Source organism: Peromyscus leucopus, chromosome 7, assembly GCF_004664715.2.
Source record: "Peromyscus leucopus breed LL Stock chromosome 7, UCI_PerLeu_2.1, whole genome shotgun sequence".
NCBI lineage: Eukaryota > Metazoa > Chordata > Mammalia > Rodentia > Cricetidae > Peromyscus > Peromyscus leucopus.
The window spans coordinates 7338247-7354222 of NC_051069.1; the positions used below are offsets into that span (position 1 = coordinate 7338247).

General features: G+C 47.8%; 1 protein-coding gene across 1 annotated transcript; it reads left to right on the plus strand.

Annotated features, from left to right (window-relative positions):
* Window positions 1-7450: 7450 nt before the first annotated feature.
* On the plus strand, window positions 7451-15954 carry Slc51b (solute carrier family 51 subunit beta). Its single transcript, XM_028867575.2, is given in 5 exon segments — window positions 7451-7752; window positions 13200-13320; window positions 14614-14704; window positions 15598-15752; window positions 15755-15954. Coding segments are annotated over 4 exon segments (384 nt in total). The 5' UTR covers window positions 7451-7752; window positions 13200-13229; the 3' UTR covers window positions 15802-15954.
* The last annotated feature ends 22 nt before the right edge of the window (window positions 15955-15976 follow it).

The following is a 15976-nucleotide window of genomic DNA, read 5'->3' on the forward strand; positions in this document are numbered from 1 at the left end:
AAAAGCCTGGTCATGCACCAGGGATGGATCCCGATCTCACTGCCTGAGGACCCCCTAAACAGTTCAAGCTAAACAACTGTCTCACCTATCCAGAAGGCCTAGTCCAGTCCCATGGGAGCTCCACAGCTATTGGTCCACAGTTCATGAGTTTCCACTAGTTTGGCTGGCTGTCTCTGTATGTTTTCCCACCATGATCAACACAGAAACTTAATATGAATTACAAATACTGGGCCAATAGCTCAGGCTTGATACTAGCTAACTCTTACTCTTAACTGAACTAATATTTCTTATCTATGCTTTGCCTCGTGGCTTGTTACCTTATTTTTTTACATGTCCTGTTTTCTCTGCATCTAACAGCAGCTCTCTCTGACTCTTCCCTTCCTCATCCCATCATTCTCTTGGCTTTCCTGCCTAACTTTATCCTGTTCAGCTATTGATCAGTCAGCTTGTTTATTTAACCAATCATAGCCACATCTATTCCCACAGTGCACAGGTTTATTTCTCAGCACAGGCCAGGAACATACTGACTACTCAGTACTCTGCTCTGGGCCTATGTGTATGTATATCTTTGCCCAGCTGTCTGTTGATGCGCTGGGCAGGACCATACTGACTCCTCAGTGCCTGGAGTACTCTGACCCAGGGCTGTGTGTGTGTGTGTGTGTGTGTGTGTGTGTGTCTGTGTCTGTGTCTGTGTATGTCTGTGCGTGTGTGTTTGTGTCTTTGCCCAATCAGTCCATTGTGGAGCTGGGCAGGACCATGTTTTCTCTTCCTCCTCAGAGCCTGGGGCAGAGGGCCTCCAGACTTCCCTGTGTTTGTGCATGCGTGCGTGCGTGCGTGCGTGCGTGTGTGTGTGTGTGTGTGTGTGTGTGTGCATGTGTGCACGTCTTTTCATGGCTCATTCCTCCCATGCAGCCCGTGGAGGTCCAACAGGGGCTGCTTCCAACTCAACTGGATCTGGAAACAGAATGAGTTTAGTGAAGAGACATGGATGAGGTTTTGACAAAGTTTTTTTTTTTTTTTTTTTTTTACAATGTTTGATATTCCCCAGACGGATCCAGGTGACCACCCTAGGTCCCGTCCCTGCTACCCCGTGTTCAGGGAAAGTTTCTGCTGGTTTTATTCTTTTTCTGTGTCTTGTCTCAAGCTGGGAACAACCCTTCTTAGGGCACTGAGCTCTTCTCTCTTGGTACAGTTCTCCTGCTTGAACAGCTGGTCACCAGCAACCTTCACATCTGCTCCCAGTAAAAGGACCAAATCAGATGATGTACTAAACTAAGTCTCACATGACTGTCTTTCTAAGAACGTTCCTAAGAAATGTAGCAGAGTATGCTGAGAAATGAACCCATCATACATGGCTATGATGACTTCTGATTTTTGTTCATTTACAAAATTGACTTTGGAAATTAGGTTGAGTAATTGGGTCAGCTTATGGGAGAAAATACATAAGACATTTCTTAAACTCAAGTCTCAAGGCAACTACGGTAAATGAAGGAACTTCATACACACAGCCATGGTGTGTCTCTTGGGATATCAGTAGTTGTTTTAACCTAAATTCACAATCTCATTGCAGACGGTAGCTTTGAAATAGTGGGGAACTGGACAAGGACAATCAGTCAGTATGTACGGAGTTCTAATCTACAGTGTGTCCTTAGAAAGTCGTTCCAGAATACATACGGCATCTGCACTTCCTTGACTGGACCTGCAATATGGAGAAAACACTTTTAGGTCCAGATCATACTGAGTTATGTTTGCCCAGGTCTTTGTTTTTTCCTGTGACTTAGGACAGTTGTAAACAGGACTGGGAAGAACAGTCAATTGAAGATTCTGTATTAGTCTGTTATGTGATTCTCTTACAAAACACCCAAGGCTGGGTCCTGTGTGTGTGTGTGTGAGTATATTTTATACCTTTGCCTGTTTAGTCCACATCAGGCAAACTCACCCTTTGTTCTCTACTAAGGGTTTCCTCAAAGCTTCTTTGAAATGTGGCAGAGAAACATTATGAGAATCTGGTATTGTGAGATGACTCCCTTCTAAGGGGATGGCAGTGTGGTCTAGAGGAAGAGACCCAGCACATCTTTGAGCCCACTGAATGCCACCCCTGTGTCTCACAATGCATTCCCTCAGGTAACTGATGACCTGCTGTGTGGACAGAGCATGGGCAAGGCAGGGAGAGATGCTGCCGGCCCAGGGCACAAACTCCAGGGAGACAACAGACAACAAAGAGTAAGCACAGCCATGATGAGCTGAGTGCGGTCTCCAGAACCCACATGGTGGAGGAGAGAACCCCCTCCTAGAAGTTGCCCTCTGACTCCACAAGCATTCTGTGTCACCTCTGTCCCCACACTCACAAATATCACAATAATCGCAGACATGTTGCTGGAGGGCTTCTCTCCAGGTTCCCCAAGCCCCGCAGTCCCACAATCCACTTATAAAATAATCACTCAGACGCTTATATCACTTATAAACTGTATGGCTGTGGCAGGCTTCTTGCTAACTGTTCTTTTATCTTAAATTAACCCATTTCTATAAATCTATACCTTGCCACGTGGCTGGTGGCTTACCAGAGTCTCTACATGCTGCTTGTCCTGGCGGTGGCTGCAGTGTCTCTCCCCTCAGCCTTCCACTTCCCAGAATTCTCCTCTCTCCTTGTCCCACCTACTTCCTGCCTGGTCACTGGCCATCAGTGTTTTATTTATATAGAACAATATCCACAGCACAGACACACATAAGAAGATGGGCTGGTGAGATGGCTGGGGGTAAAGGTGCTTGCTGCCAAGAATGACGGCCTGAGTTCGATCTCTAAGACCACACAGTGGGAGTTGAGAACCAACTCCTTTCCTACAAGCTGCCCTCTCCCCAGAAAACAAGTGCTATGACATGCATGTACACACACACACACACACACACACACACACACACACACACACACACTAAATATAGAGATTAAAATAATAAATAAGAATAAAGAGATAGGGTGTGGGGAGCCATTCTTTAGGACAAACATTCTGTTCCTCGTTCCTCTTCTGATCTTCCCTTGATTTCCTTTCTCCAGCTACGAGGATAGTCCTGCAAAAGTTTGGGGCCAGTGAGATGGTTCAGCAGGTAAAGGTGCTTCTCACCAAGCCTGAGGGCCTGAGTCCAGACTCCCGAACAACAGCAAGGAGAACTGACTCCTACAGGTTGGCCTCTGGCTTCTCCCATGTGTGTGGTGACATGGGCATGCCCATACATAAATAAATAAATGGAATTTTAAAAAGGAAAGCCTTCTGACTTGGAAGTGGTAACAGATAAACTGTAAAGGAAAGCCCTTGGCCGCTCTGGTAGCTGTTTTCCAAACAAGCTGAAGCGTTTCACCCTCCCGTTGGCAATGCACTAAGAATCTGAACTATCAACACTTCAAGGAAAACAAACACCTCAGGCCTCTCCGTGGAACTGACATCACACATGGCCACCTGGCAGACTGTACCTGAGCACTTTGGTCTCAGGATCCCCTGAGTTCTTATCTAGTGGCAGATAATTTCAGAAATGTGAACTGCAGGCTGAAGCATCGTCTGCAGATAACCTCAGGGCTCCACAGAATGCATGCATAGGTGAAGGCTGGCATCTGGAGAGAGGTGGTCTGTCTGCCCATTACAGAAGTCCCTGTGTGCTCCCGAGTTAAACAGAGGATCACACAATTCAGACTCACAAACAGCCTGAAAGAGTGACCCCTAGGCCCAGGCATCTTATTTCTATTAGGAAACTCTTCCTAAACCGAAAGCTGAGCTTAAAGGAATAACATCGGTGTGGGTACCAGGGCTCCAGCAGGTGTGTTTGTCCACCTCTGGCTCCCTTTTTCTTATGTAAAAAGTGATCAACTAGGTAACAGACCTAATGAATATAAAGAGGCATATTTTTTTTTAAACCAAGACAGATCTATGATACATTGTGTGAAGGCCAGAGGTCATGGTTGCATGGGTTCACCTTGTTTTCTGAGATGGCCTGGAGTTCAGCAAACATCCGCCTGTCTTCACATCCCCAGCCCTGGTATTAAAGGCGTGTGCCACCACGCCTGGCTTTTTCCAGACCTGGTATTTTACACAGGTTCTGGGGAATCATGCTTGTGGCACAAGTACCTTACCAGCTGAGCAATCTCGCCAAACTACAAGACAGATTCCATCTAGGACAGAACTTTATTGCTATTTTATTTTTATGTATAACTCAGTTGACAACTTCCTTCTGGAAAGAAATTATGATGCCTGATAAAAATGCTTACACATTTTCCTGATAACCTCTGAGGGGCTTAAACTCCGGCTCCTCCTGACTCCATCTCCTGAATGCTTGGATTACGGACACACAGCACTGTGCCTGGCTTCATGTGTTACTGAACGCTGCGGCCAACTGCATACTTCATAGGGCCCTTTGAAGAATGCACCCACCTGACTTAACTCACGGTGCATATCTGACAGATATTTGGTGTTCAAGTATGGCACTGTGTACTTAATCTTAAAACTAAACTAGTTAAAATGTGCTGTATCTAGCAATGATTAAACTTCCAGGGCAGCGTAGAGCTGTGCATAAGGCTATTAGACTTTGAGTCTATTTTACTCTTGGACTCTGATTCACCCAGGGGCTGAAGAAGATATTTGGTTATACTATAACCAATGTCAAGGAGTCACAGTAATAGAAAGCAATGAGGATGTTAAATTGAGGTCAACGACATAGAAAGTCCCCAGCACTTTAGATAAAATCAACAGGAAGAGCAGAAGGTCTTTGTTAGAGAAAGTATCTACTTTGCTGCATTATTTCACATCACTTACACCCCAGACTTCTCACACGGGAGACAGTCTGAAATGTCCCCAGTAAAATATGCATCTCCTAGAAGAGCATCCATTCACCAAGATCATTTTACTTCTGCATGAAGATGGCATGTCTTGGGACACTTGCCAGCCTTACACCACCCTTCATGTGTGGAGATCAAGTCAGGGCCTCCAGCCAATGACTATAGACTCAGTTACCCTCCCGCTCCTTCCCAAAATCTCACAAATTCCAGTGTTTCCTTTCCACACTCTGGCTTTACCACGAGAATTAGTCCCTCAAAGAAGTATGGCAGGGTGTACATTTTTGGTTTTTGTTTTTTGTTTGTTTGTTTTTTAAGACAGGGTCTCCCTGTGCATACCTGGCTGTCTGGGAACTGGCTATGGAGGTCAGGTTGGACTCGAACTCACGGAGATCCTCCTGTGTCTACCTCTCAAGTGTTGGGACTAAAGGCATGTGCCACCATGCCCTGTCTGTTGTTACTGTTTAGACAAGATCTCACTAGGCAGTCCCGGCTGTCCTGGAATTTTTTATATAGACCAGGCTGACCTAAAATTTGTGATGACCCTCTTGTCTTTTGCCTCGCAAGTACTGGGCTTACAAGTGCATGCTGCCACAGCAGCAGCGTCTGTGGATTTTTACCCAGTGCTAGAGACTGAACCAGGGTCTCGATGTACTAGGTAAGTGCTCTACCACTGAGCTATCCCCCATCCCTTTCCCTTTTTAACATCTTCCTATGTTGGTCCTGACTAGCTGTTTAGCCCAGACTGGCCTTGAACTCATAACAATTCTCCTGCCTTAGCCTCCAGAGTACTGGGATTACAGGAAGGCCCTTTTACACCGGCTTCAGGGAACAACCTTGTGCTTGCACATCTCTGCTCCTGTCTGTGGTCATCTAGAATTATCTCTTTCATATTTCACTTTAGCTTTCTCTGCTGAGACGATAACAAGCTACTTGGAAAAACCATTGTTTGAAAGGTAGCGTTAAATTGGTTTCTAGGGGCTGAAAGGTAGCTCCGTGATAAAAGATACTTACCTCCAAGACTGATGACCTGAGTTCAATTCCAGGAACCCATATGCCTAACCTCTTCTGCCTCAGCTGGAACAATTTTTCCAAAGCACATAGAATTCACAAACCTAGGAACGTTCACACCAACTAAGCAATCAGACATGGCTCCTATAGGCTGGCTTGGCTTCCTGGTGACGACCAACCTGAGGTAAAGAGCCAGTCTGGAGAGAGGCAGAGAAGGAAACAGCTAAGGATCTTTGAGCCTTGCTTCAGCCATTCCTGGGGCCATCTCCACCCTGCCTTTCCTACTAATATGAGCCAATAAATTCCTTGTTCGGTGTTGAGTTCCTCTTCCTCAGAACTCTAACTAACCAGAGACCGTCCTTTCTGAGACATGCCCTGAATCTCCTCTACTTCTCACAGCTCCGCTGCCACCAGAGGTGCCCTGACCCTCCTCTGCTTCCTGTAACCCACTGTCCACTCAGCAGGACACTCGTCTTAGACAAATGGCAATGGAATCACTTCTCTGCCTGAAACGTCCTATACGGTCGTCTGACCTGACGTCTCGCCATTTCTCCTCATCACGGGGATCCCTCCCCTCTGGCTACCTTCATGCTTCTCAAACTCCTTATGCTCCTGGTTTCCTCACTGTCCTTGAATCCACTTTCTCTGGGACTGGCATGGTTAGCTCATCCTTCATTCTTTAATATGGTGCTATAACTGTGTCTCCCCACATCCTATCTCTTTATTCTTATTTATTATTTTAATATCTACGTTTATTTATTTATTTATTTATTTATTTAGTGTGTGTGTGTGTGTGTGTGTGTGTGTGTGTGTGTGTGTACATGCATGTCATAGCACTTGTTTTCTGGGGAGAGGGCAGCTAGTAGGAAAGGAGTTGGTTCTCACCTCCCACTGTGTGGTCTTAGGGATCGAACTCAGGCCGTCATTCTTGGCAGCAAGCACCTTTAACCCCCAGCCATCTCACCAGCCCATCTTCTTATGTGTGTCTGCGATTATTGTGATATTTGTGAGTGTGGGGGCAGAGGTGACACAGAATGCGTGTGGAGTCAGAGGGCAACTTCTAGGAGGGGGTTCTCTCCTCCCACCATGTGGGTTCTGGAGACCGCACTCAGCTCATCATGGCTGTGCTTACTCTATGTTGTCTGTTGTCTCCCTGGAGTTTGTGCCCTGGGCTGGTAGCATCTCTCCCTGCCTTGCCCATGCTCTGTCCACACAGCAGGTGATCAGTTACCTGAGGGATGCATTGTGAGACACAGGGGTGGCATTCAGTGGGCTCAAAGAGGTGCTAGGTCTCTTCCTCTAGACCACACTGCCACCCCACATGTTTCCATTACTTAAGTCAGAGAGGATCCACATGTGTACACTGGCAACTGTCAGAATTGATTAGGTCTGGCCTGATGGAGGGGGGCACCTCACTCCTGGGCCTGCTTCCTCCTCTGTGGATCCCTGATCACACACTCTCCCAACCCCCGACTTCCAAGGCTGACTTTATGGTTCCTTTCAGTTCTATGATGACCTTCACTATGAGAAAGTACCGAGCTATAAAAGGAAGGAGCCTTGACTCCTTCTGTGGTTAACGATTGATAATAATTAAGAGTCCGAGGACTGGAGTGGGCACCCTGTAACGACAGGTCATGCTGAGTCAAGTGGAGTCGGTTTGTCACCGGAGGTCATGCATTCAAGAGGTCATTCACCCTGGAGTGGCAGCAGAGACACCAGGTCTGGGCGTGTGCTAAGGGCAGAGCTACCAAATGGGCCCCCGCTGCCGTGAGCTCTGTACGTGGATTTCCTACCACAACCGGGCATTCCTGGGGATTGCTCCCGTGCAAGGACTGCCCCAGGTTCCCGAGAGGAGGAAGAGGAAAGCACAGAAAGCAGGGCTGCACCACCCAGCCTGAGGTCCCAGGAATCCCAGATTCAAGGTGAGTGCTCTCAGGCTGCTGTGGGGATGGGAGGCCCCTGGTCTGTGGCAGGAATCACAGCAATGGTTAAGTTCTGTTTAAAATGAAGGGATCTGATGGAGGGCCAGAGGGACCATGACACTTCACTGCAGTGTGATGTCCTGGACAGGATCATGAACAGGACAAGGACATTGGGAAAACTAAGTGACATCCAAAGGAAGCATGGAGTTTAATTTAATAATGATATTAAAAATAATCGTATGTGCCAGGTACCAGGATAATAACTAAACTTTACTGTTTCTGGGAATATGAGTTTTAGGTTTTTAAAAAAGTACTTGATGTGTATGAGTGGTTTTCCTACACATATGTCTGTGTGGCATGCATGTACAGTGTCCTCAGAAGCCAGAAGTCAGTATTGAATCTCCTGGAACTGGAGTTACAGATGGTTGTGAGCTGCCATGTAGGCACTGGAAATCCAACCCAGGTCCTCTGCAAGAGCATCAAGTGCTCTTAACTGCTGAGCCATCTCTCCAGCTCTTGATTTTTACTTTAAAAAAAAAAAATGGAATGTCCTGGATAGCTCTACAATTTTGTTCAGATGGCTGCAGAACCTGGAAAAGCTGTTGCTGCTGCTGATACATAACATGTCACTATTACTGCACTCTTGCTCTCTCTCGCTCTCTCTCTCTCTCTCTCTCTCTCTCTCTCTCTCTCCCTCTCTCCCTCTCTCCCTCTCCTCCCTCCCTCCCTCCCTCCGCTCATCCACCCACCCACAAATACACAACTTTCCGTTTTTGAAACTTTGTACTGTCAACTACAGAAGGAAAGGACCTTGGTTTACAATGCTGAGTTGATAGTGTACAGAGAGTGACAGCCACCATGGTCTACAAACGTCAAACTTAGTCTCCCTGCCACCTGGACAGGAGAAACACACTGTATTAAATACACCAGCCTTCTTGCGTGGATTTGATCACAGAAGTCAATAGATACACCTTTTTAATGGGGGTCAGGGTGTGACAGAAAGTCCCTTGTTGCTGTGGTGTCTCAGAGTGGGAGGACTTGGGCTCACCACTCCCCATCTCCAGTCCCCTCTCCCTCTTCCTCCATCTCTGTCCCTACCCCATTGTCCCCTGAGAATTGGGCCCAGGAACTCATGTATGCTAGGCCAGCACTCAACCACTGAGCTACAGCCCACGCATGCATGCCTCTCCACTCACTTAGTTCCATGAATTAAATGTCTCAAATTAGAACTGCTCTTTCAAAAAGGTATATGACGGATATCACACTGAAGCATGCATATACGTGTACAGAATATACACCCATAAAAATATAGGGGTTGAGATGGACAGACGATGGTTCAGTGGTTAAGAACACTGGCTGCCCTTCCGGAGGACTGGGGTTTGCTTCCCAGCCCCACATGGTGGCTCGCAACTGCCTGTCACTCCAGTTCCAGGGGATCCAACACTCTTCTGGCCTCTGTGGGTATCAGGCATGAAAGTGGTGGACAAAAAAACACACATGTAGGCAAAACACCCAAATACATAAAATCAATAAAACTGAAAAAAAAAATGTAGGTGTTGTAGGTCAGTGGTAGAGTTCTTACTTACCTAGCATGTGAAAGGCCCTTGGCTTAATCTCCAGCAACACACACACACACACACACACACACACACACACACACACACAGGAATTACACACATTGCTTTTATGAATGAGTGGCATACTCAAAAGAAATCTAATATGCACACAAGTTTTCAAAGTCAGTGTCACATGCAGGTGTCTAGACTCTGTCAGTCTCCAGAAGGAGACAGTATTTGCTACCTAGACTTCCCCGTTCTTCTCTACGGGTGTGGGGAGCAGGGGTCATCTGACATGATTAACCTAGGCACTGCAGCTGGCCAGCCTGCCTCGTTCTTCTCAGTGTGGCATGTGGGAGTTAGGACACAGATCGCATTGATTAGCCATGCTAGTGACTGTGTCTTTTCCATCTGGTCCCTAGTCAAGGAAGGTGGAAGTAGGCATCTGAGTCCTCAAATGTCTTGGATCTTTATTTTTTCTTAAAGATTTGTTTTATTTTTAATTGTGGGGTGTGTGTGTGTGTGCAAGTACTTGTAGAGGCCAGGAGAAGGTGTTGAATCCTCTGGAACTATAGTGCCCGGTGATTGTGAGTCACCCTGATATAGGTGCTGGGAAGTGAACTCAGTCCCTGTACAACAGTGGTTCTCAACCTTCCTGATGCTGCGACCCTTTAATACAGCTCCTCATATGGTGGTGACCCCCAACCAGAAAATTATTTCATTGCTACTTCATAATTGTAATTTTGCTTCTGCTATGAATGGTAATGTAAATATCTGATATGCAACGCCAAAGGGGTCAAGACCCACATGTTGAGAACCAATGTTTTATAAGACCAGTATTTGCTTTTAACCCCTGAGTCATCTGTCCAGTCCCCAAAGGGTCTTTCTTTCTCCCCACAATTCACACCTACTTAGACACATGAGTATTCATATCTGGGAAAGCTTAACTCTTATATTCATATCAAAGTACTTTCTTCCAATCTACCAGTGGTTTTTTTCTGCTTTTTTCAAGAGGACTTAATCCAGAGAAAACTCTGGTATCAGTCGGGTCCTTTGGTTTCCCTTTGGCTGTCTGCCATTCAGTTGTCTGAGAAAGTTCCAGGCTGCACATACAAAAGCTGTCTCGGGCAGAGCTGTAGAACCAACCCCTGTACTTGAGACCATGTGGTCACATTGCCTTTGGTGGCTCTCATGAGTGCCCAGGACATGTTTTCATGGCAGATCTAATCTACACCCTTCACTTACCATCTTATGTCTTCAATTATTTCTTTTTAATTTTCTTTGATTTCTATGACCCTCTCTTCCTTTCCTGGAGGCAACTATTCTAATGTGTTTAACACGTACCTTAAAAGTTGTTTTAGGAGCTGGGTGGTGGTGGTGCACGCCTTTAATCCCAGCACCCAGGAGGCAGAGCCAGGTGGATCTCTGTGAGTTTGAGGCCAACCTGGTCTATAAAGTGAGTTCCAGGACAGGCACCAAAACTACACAGAGAAACCCTGTCTCAAAAAACCAAAAAGCAACAACAACAAAAAGTTGTTCTAGGAAAATAAGTGCTGTTTTGTGTGTATGTTTTCAGTTTTGATAAGAGGTATGGTGTGGCCCCCTTGAGGACAGTTTTTATTACATTTATTTGGGATGGGGGAGGATGCACCCATGCCATGGCACACATGTAGAGGTCAAAGGACAACTTATGACAGTTGGCTCTCCTCTTCCACCCCGTAGGGCCTGGGAATCAAACTCAGTTTGGCTGTCAGGCTTCGTGGCAAACACCTTTACCAGCTGAGTCAGTCTGCTCACCCAGAGTTAGAAGTGTTTTGTATTCTTGGCTAGGTTAATCTGCCAGGAGTGTTCAGCTTACAGCCCACAACCCACAGGAGCTGAGAACAGCTATGAACGGGGGGTCTCAAATGAAACTGTAAACTCACTTAAAACATGAGGTTTTTAAACTTTTGATTCCTAAGTCTTTGTAGATGATAAGAACCTGCCGAGCAGTCAGGAGGACCAGCTGCTGGTCAGGGCCAGAACCGCTCATTATAACTAGCCACCAGCCACACGTCACTGAGCACTCAAAATGTAGCAAGTGGGTTTCAAGATAAGCATGCTGCAAGCATGAAGTTTACACCCCAGTTCAAAGACCTGGCATCAAAAAACGTAAAACACCTGAACAGTTTTTACATCAATCACACTGAAATAATACTTTTAAGTGTACTGTCTTCGCTGAAATATGCTGTCAAAATTAACCTCACTGTTTCTTTAAGTAGAAAATCTTGGGTGGAGTAGTAATAAGGCAGTGTATGCATGCGAACTTGCTTTATTTCCCAGGGACAGAAACAGGCTCAAACTAAGGGGACTGCCTGTGGTTTGTGCTCTTCTCTTGTCAACAACAGAAATCAGTTTTGGGCATCATCCCCACCCCACCCCCACGCCTCTTACCCACCAAAAGAAAAAGAAACAGTTCTCCGAGTAGCGAGTAGCGACTCGGGGGTAGTGTTTACCAACCCAGTCTCATGCTCCCCAGCACCTCTCCACAGCAGCACCCCGCAGCTGTTTTTTTCTGGGGCTCTTCTGGCTTCTTGCCCGGCAGTGGGCAGCAGGTCTGTCAATCCCCAGAGGGAGACTAGGATAAACCAGGCTTCGGCAGCTGGAGAGACACCAGCCTGTGATTGGCTACCGAGGGAGGCACGAGGTGGAGTGGGTGGAATAATTAGGTTAGACACGAGGTGGGAGTTGCAGGGCTGGCGGAAGCAGGGGTGTCCCCTGCAAGGACCCCGAAGCCGTCAGTGGCACAGCCTCACCCTGGCCTATGCATCTCTGCCCCTTCCCCTGCATTTTAGAAAAGACTTGAGTCCCTCCTCCTCTGTGGTTCCAATTTTCACATTCTTATTTTATCCATGTGTCTATCTACCATCTAGCTATCATGGAAAAAAAATCCACAAATCTCACCTCAAAGAGGATAAGAAATGGTTTATCCTGGAGCCAAATATAAGTGACCAGGGCCCAGGAACACAGATCCCAGTTACCCTAAATTCCATGTTCCGAATGGTACCAGTTTCACGATGGGTTGTTGTTTTGAGACGGGTGGGTAGGGGAGGGGAGTGTCTCAGTCTGGAGCCCTGGCTGGCCAGGGCCTTGTTGTGGAGATCAACCTGGCCTTAAACTCACAGAGATCCTCCTGCCCCTGCCTCCCAAGGGCCTCATGAAGTTTTATAGTAATAGAACCATGAAAGTCACAAGTCAAGACACTTTACGAATTGCATCCCTGTAAACACTGGGTAGGCAGGTTACAGAAAATCAAGGAAGTCACTGCTGTAAACCTAGATGCTCTTGAAGCACATTCTTAGCCTTCTGGGTGGTGGAAGCCAGGGGTCTGTTGGCACATTCCAAAGGATTTACCTGTTAGTCACAAAGACGCTAGGTCATACCTGGAGACAGGTAATAAATGGCTCTTGAGGGGACTGAAGAGTGGTCCAAGATAATTTGGCTCTGGACTTGTAACATTCCAACCCTTGCACACAGAGGTTCAAGTTGGTGGTCAGCTTTGTAAGACACGCTTCGTCCCTGGAACTTGCCTGTCAATCATTTATTGTGACAGGGTGTCCCTACATAGCTCATGCTGATCTGGGACCCTCCATGTTACCCAGGCCTTGAACTAGCCTAGCAATCCTCCTGACTCAGTCTCCTGAAATTGTTACTGCGTTAACTGCCACAGTCAGCTTCAGTTCAGGCTCTTGCTGTCCCAACACTGGGCCAGAGCCCTGATAGTTTGGACAGGACGGAAAGGCAACCCGGGGCCAGGATGCACTGTCCGCTGTTGCCAGAGTTGTCTGCTCGGAGGCCAGAACCTGAGAGGCCAGGAGGACCGCTGGGGACTCAAGACTTGCTTGTTCACAGCCCAGAAACATCTCAACCAAGAGCAGAGACATGGACCACAGTGTGGAGGGAGCTGCAGCCAGCCCTGAGGTGCCCCAGGAACTTCTGGAAGAAATGATTTGGTTTTTTCGTGCAGAAGATGGTAAGTGATGGGGGGGGGGTGGTGAAGCAGTTCGTCACTGTCTCTTCTACCCCACCCAGTGGCACATTTTCTTCAAGAGGGAGTGAGGCCAGACATCTCATTTAGAGGGGCTAGCTGAGTCCACTCACTCGCCTTTTCTCAGGGTGTGGGCCACTTAGCTATCAACCACCTCCTCTATTTATTAAACTGTACTGTGTGCTAGGCAAGGTCCCTAGCACTGGGGTCACAGCAGTGAAAAACAAAACGCAAGTCTCTACCCACACCGTGTGTCCATTCTAGTAGAGGACAGAAAAGAAACCAACAACTAAAAGTATATGTTCCTGGTGCACAGTGAAAAAGAAGCCAGCTGGCCTGGTAGGTAGCCCAGATCTGCAATCCTAGCTACACAAGAGGCTCAGCCATGATGATCACAAGTTCCAGGCCTGCATGAGCCACACAGAGATGAAGTCCAGCCTGGGCAACTTAGTGAAACCCTGTCTCAGAATTTAAAAAGAGTTTGGCACTCAGTAGTGAAGTGGTTGGCTAGCATTCAAGGAATTCCTAAACTCAACCCTCAATACAGTGTGTGTGTGTGTGTGTGTGTGTGTGTGTGTGTGTGTGTGTGTGTGTGTGTCGGGGGTGGGGGTGGTTGGTGGGGGGTGGGATTATGCATCGAGGTAGATAATGAGATCAAGGAATGGCTCACTCTGATGAAGGCTTTGCTGTGGGGAAAACCCTCGAAAGAAGGGAAGGAATTCACTGTCAGATCATTTGGTGGAGGACCTTTCCTGCCGGGGCGGGGGGGGGGGGGGGGGGGTGTGTGTGTAAAAGCTGTGCACCCGGAGCCTGCCTCGCTTGGAGACGTTTGACATGTCCTGAGCACTCACAGCCCAACCTGCCACTTTACCTGGTGCCCGTGGCAGACAGTCACTGTGTCCAGTTAGGCTCTCATACTCTCCCTCTCTCCTCTTTCTTCCTTCTTTTCCTAAAGGCAGTAACATTGAAGACGGAAGTTCAAGGTGACCCACCTCCTCCTCCTTGCCCCTCACACCCCTTTTTACCCAGCTAGTATCCAAACAAGTGCCATCTCCCCCATAGGACCAGGGCTGGTCCAGAGCAGAGAGTCTGTCTCCACCCCATCCATCCACCCAGTGGTCAGTCGGGAGTTCCCTCAGAGCAAGGGGTCTTGATGGGGCTCTCCACAGCAGGGGACAGATGAATGACCCGAGATGGGCCTGAGCCCAAGCCACAGTTGTGAGTGGGTGGGTCTGAGTGGCACCCGGCCTGAGGATTTGTCTGTGTGTCCCTCCTCAGCGACTCCTTGGAATTATTCCATCCTGGTTCTGGCAGCCCTGGTGGTGGTGATAAGCATGGTCCTCCTGAGGAGGAGCATCCTGGCAAACAGGTGAGGAGTTGGCCTAGAGCGGGTCTCCAGAGGGAGGAGCGGGGTTTCCTTCCTAGATGGAAACTGGCTCTTTGTCTTTTGCTGGCAGCTGGCAGGGAGCAAAGCTATTAAACCACCCAGCAGCTGCCCCCAGTTATGACCCCCAGCCCTGGCTAGCAAGTTGGAATGGTGCAGAAGGGTGTCACCCTCTAAGGGGTCCCGGCCCCTCTTGCCCTGTCAGGAAGGGTCCCTCTTAGCAAGCTCAGCTGAGAGACAAGGTGGCTGTCCACAGGAGCAGCAGATATAGGCCTGCTCCCCTGTGGGCCACGCAGATTATCTGGTGCTCAGACCCTTCCACCGTGGCCTGCAGGAAGCCCACGAGTTCCTTGAGTAACTCAACTTGGAGAAAGGAGAGCTTTTTAAGAATTGGTGAAAAGACCACCATCAGGTTGAGGAAGTAGCCAGTGGGAGCCATGTGCAGGGTTGTGTCTTACATGCATGATTGAAGGCGTGGGGAAACATCCTGTTTGGAGAAACAAGCAGAGTGACAGGTCAGTTAGGGATTTCTGGCAGCATCTCAGGGATCGAGCATGGCGGGTGAGGTCACCTGTCCTAAGATGACAGCCTTGGGGCCAGGATAGTGTGGTTTGGAGAAAAGTCACAGGGCTCAGAATGGGCAGACCTGGATGTATAATACAGTGCTTCTTTGCCTTCGTATGCTTCCTCATCTCTAAGGGCTGTCAATCAAAGCTTAGCTCCTGGGTAGCCTTGCAGAGAGATGATAGATATGGAAGTGGGAGCCGCTCAGCCACTGCCCCTTCTGCACAGAGGATTCTTCCCTCAAGCTCTCTAACCGTTGAGTCCTGACCCAACCTCTCAATATCCCCGATCAACACCATTTCCTCTCCTCCCAGAAATCGAAAGAAGCAGCCACAAGACAAGGAAACACCACAAGTCCTGCACCTAGATGATTCCAAGATGAAAGAACTCAGCAGCCTGAGCAACCTCAGAGAGACACTGATCTCAGAGAAGCCCTGCGTGCCCCCGGAGGAAACAGAGCTGAATGAGAAGCTGCACCAAAGGTCTTTCTACCAGATCCGCAGGAAACCGAGAGCTAGTGAGCGTTGAGAAAACACACTACCCCAGCCAGACACATGACTGTGATCTGAACTCAGCTCTGTGGCCTCAAACCTCTCAGGTTAGACACTCCCCTCCAAGCAGCCTAACTTATTTTTAGCAGACACAATAAACAAACTTCGCCCAGATGAAAATTCATTATTTTAAAAAAGTTTT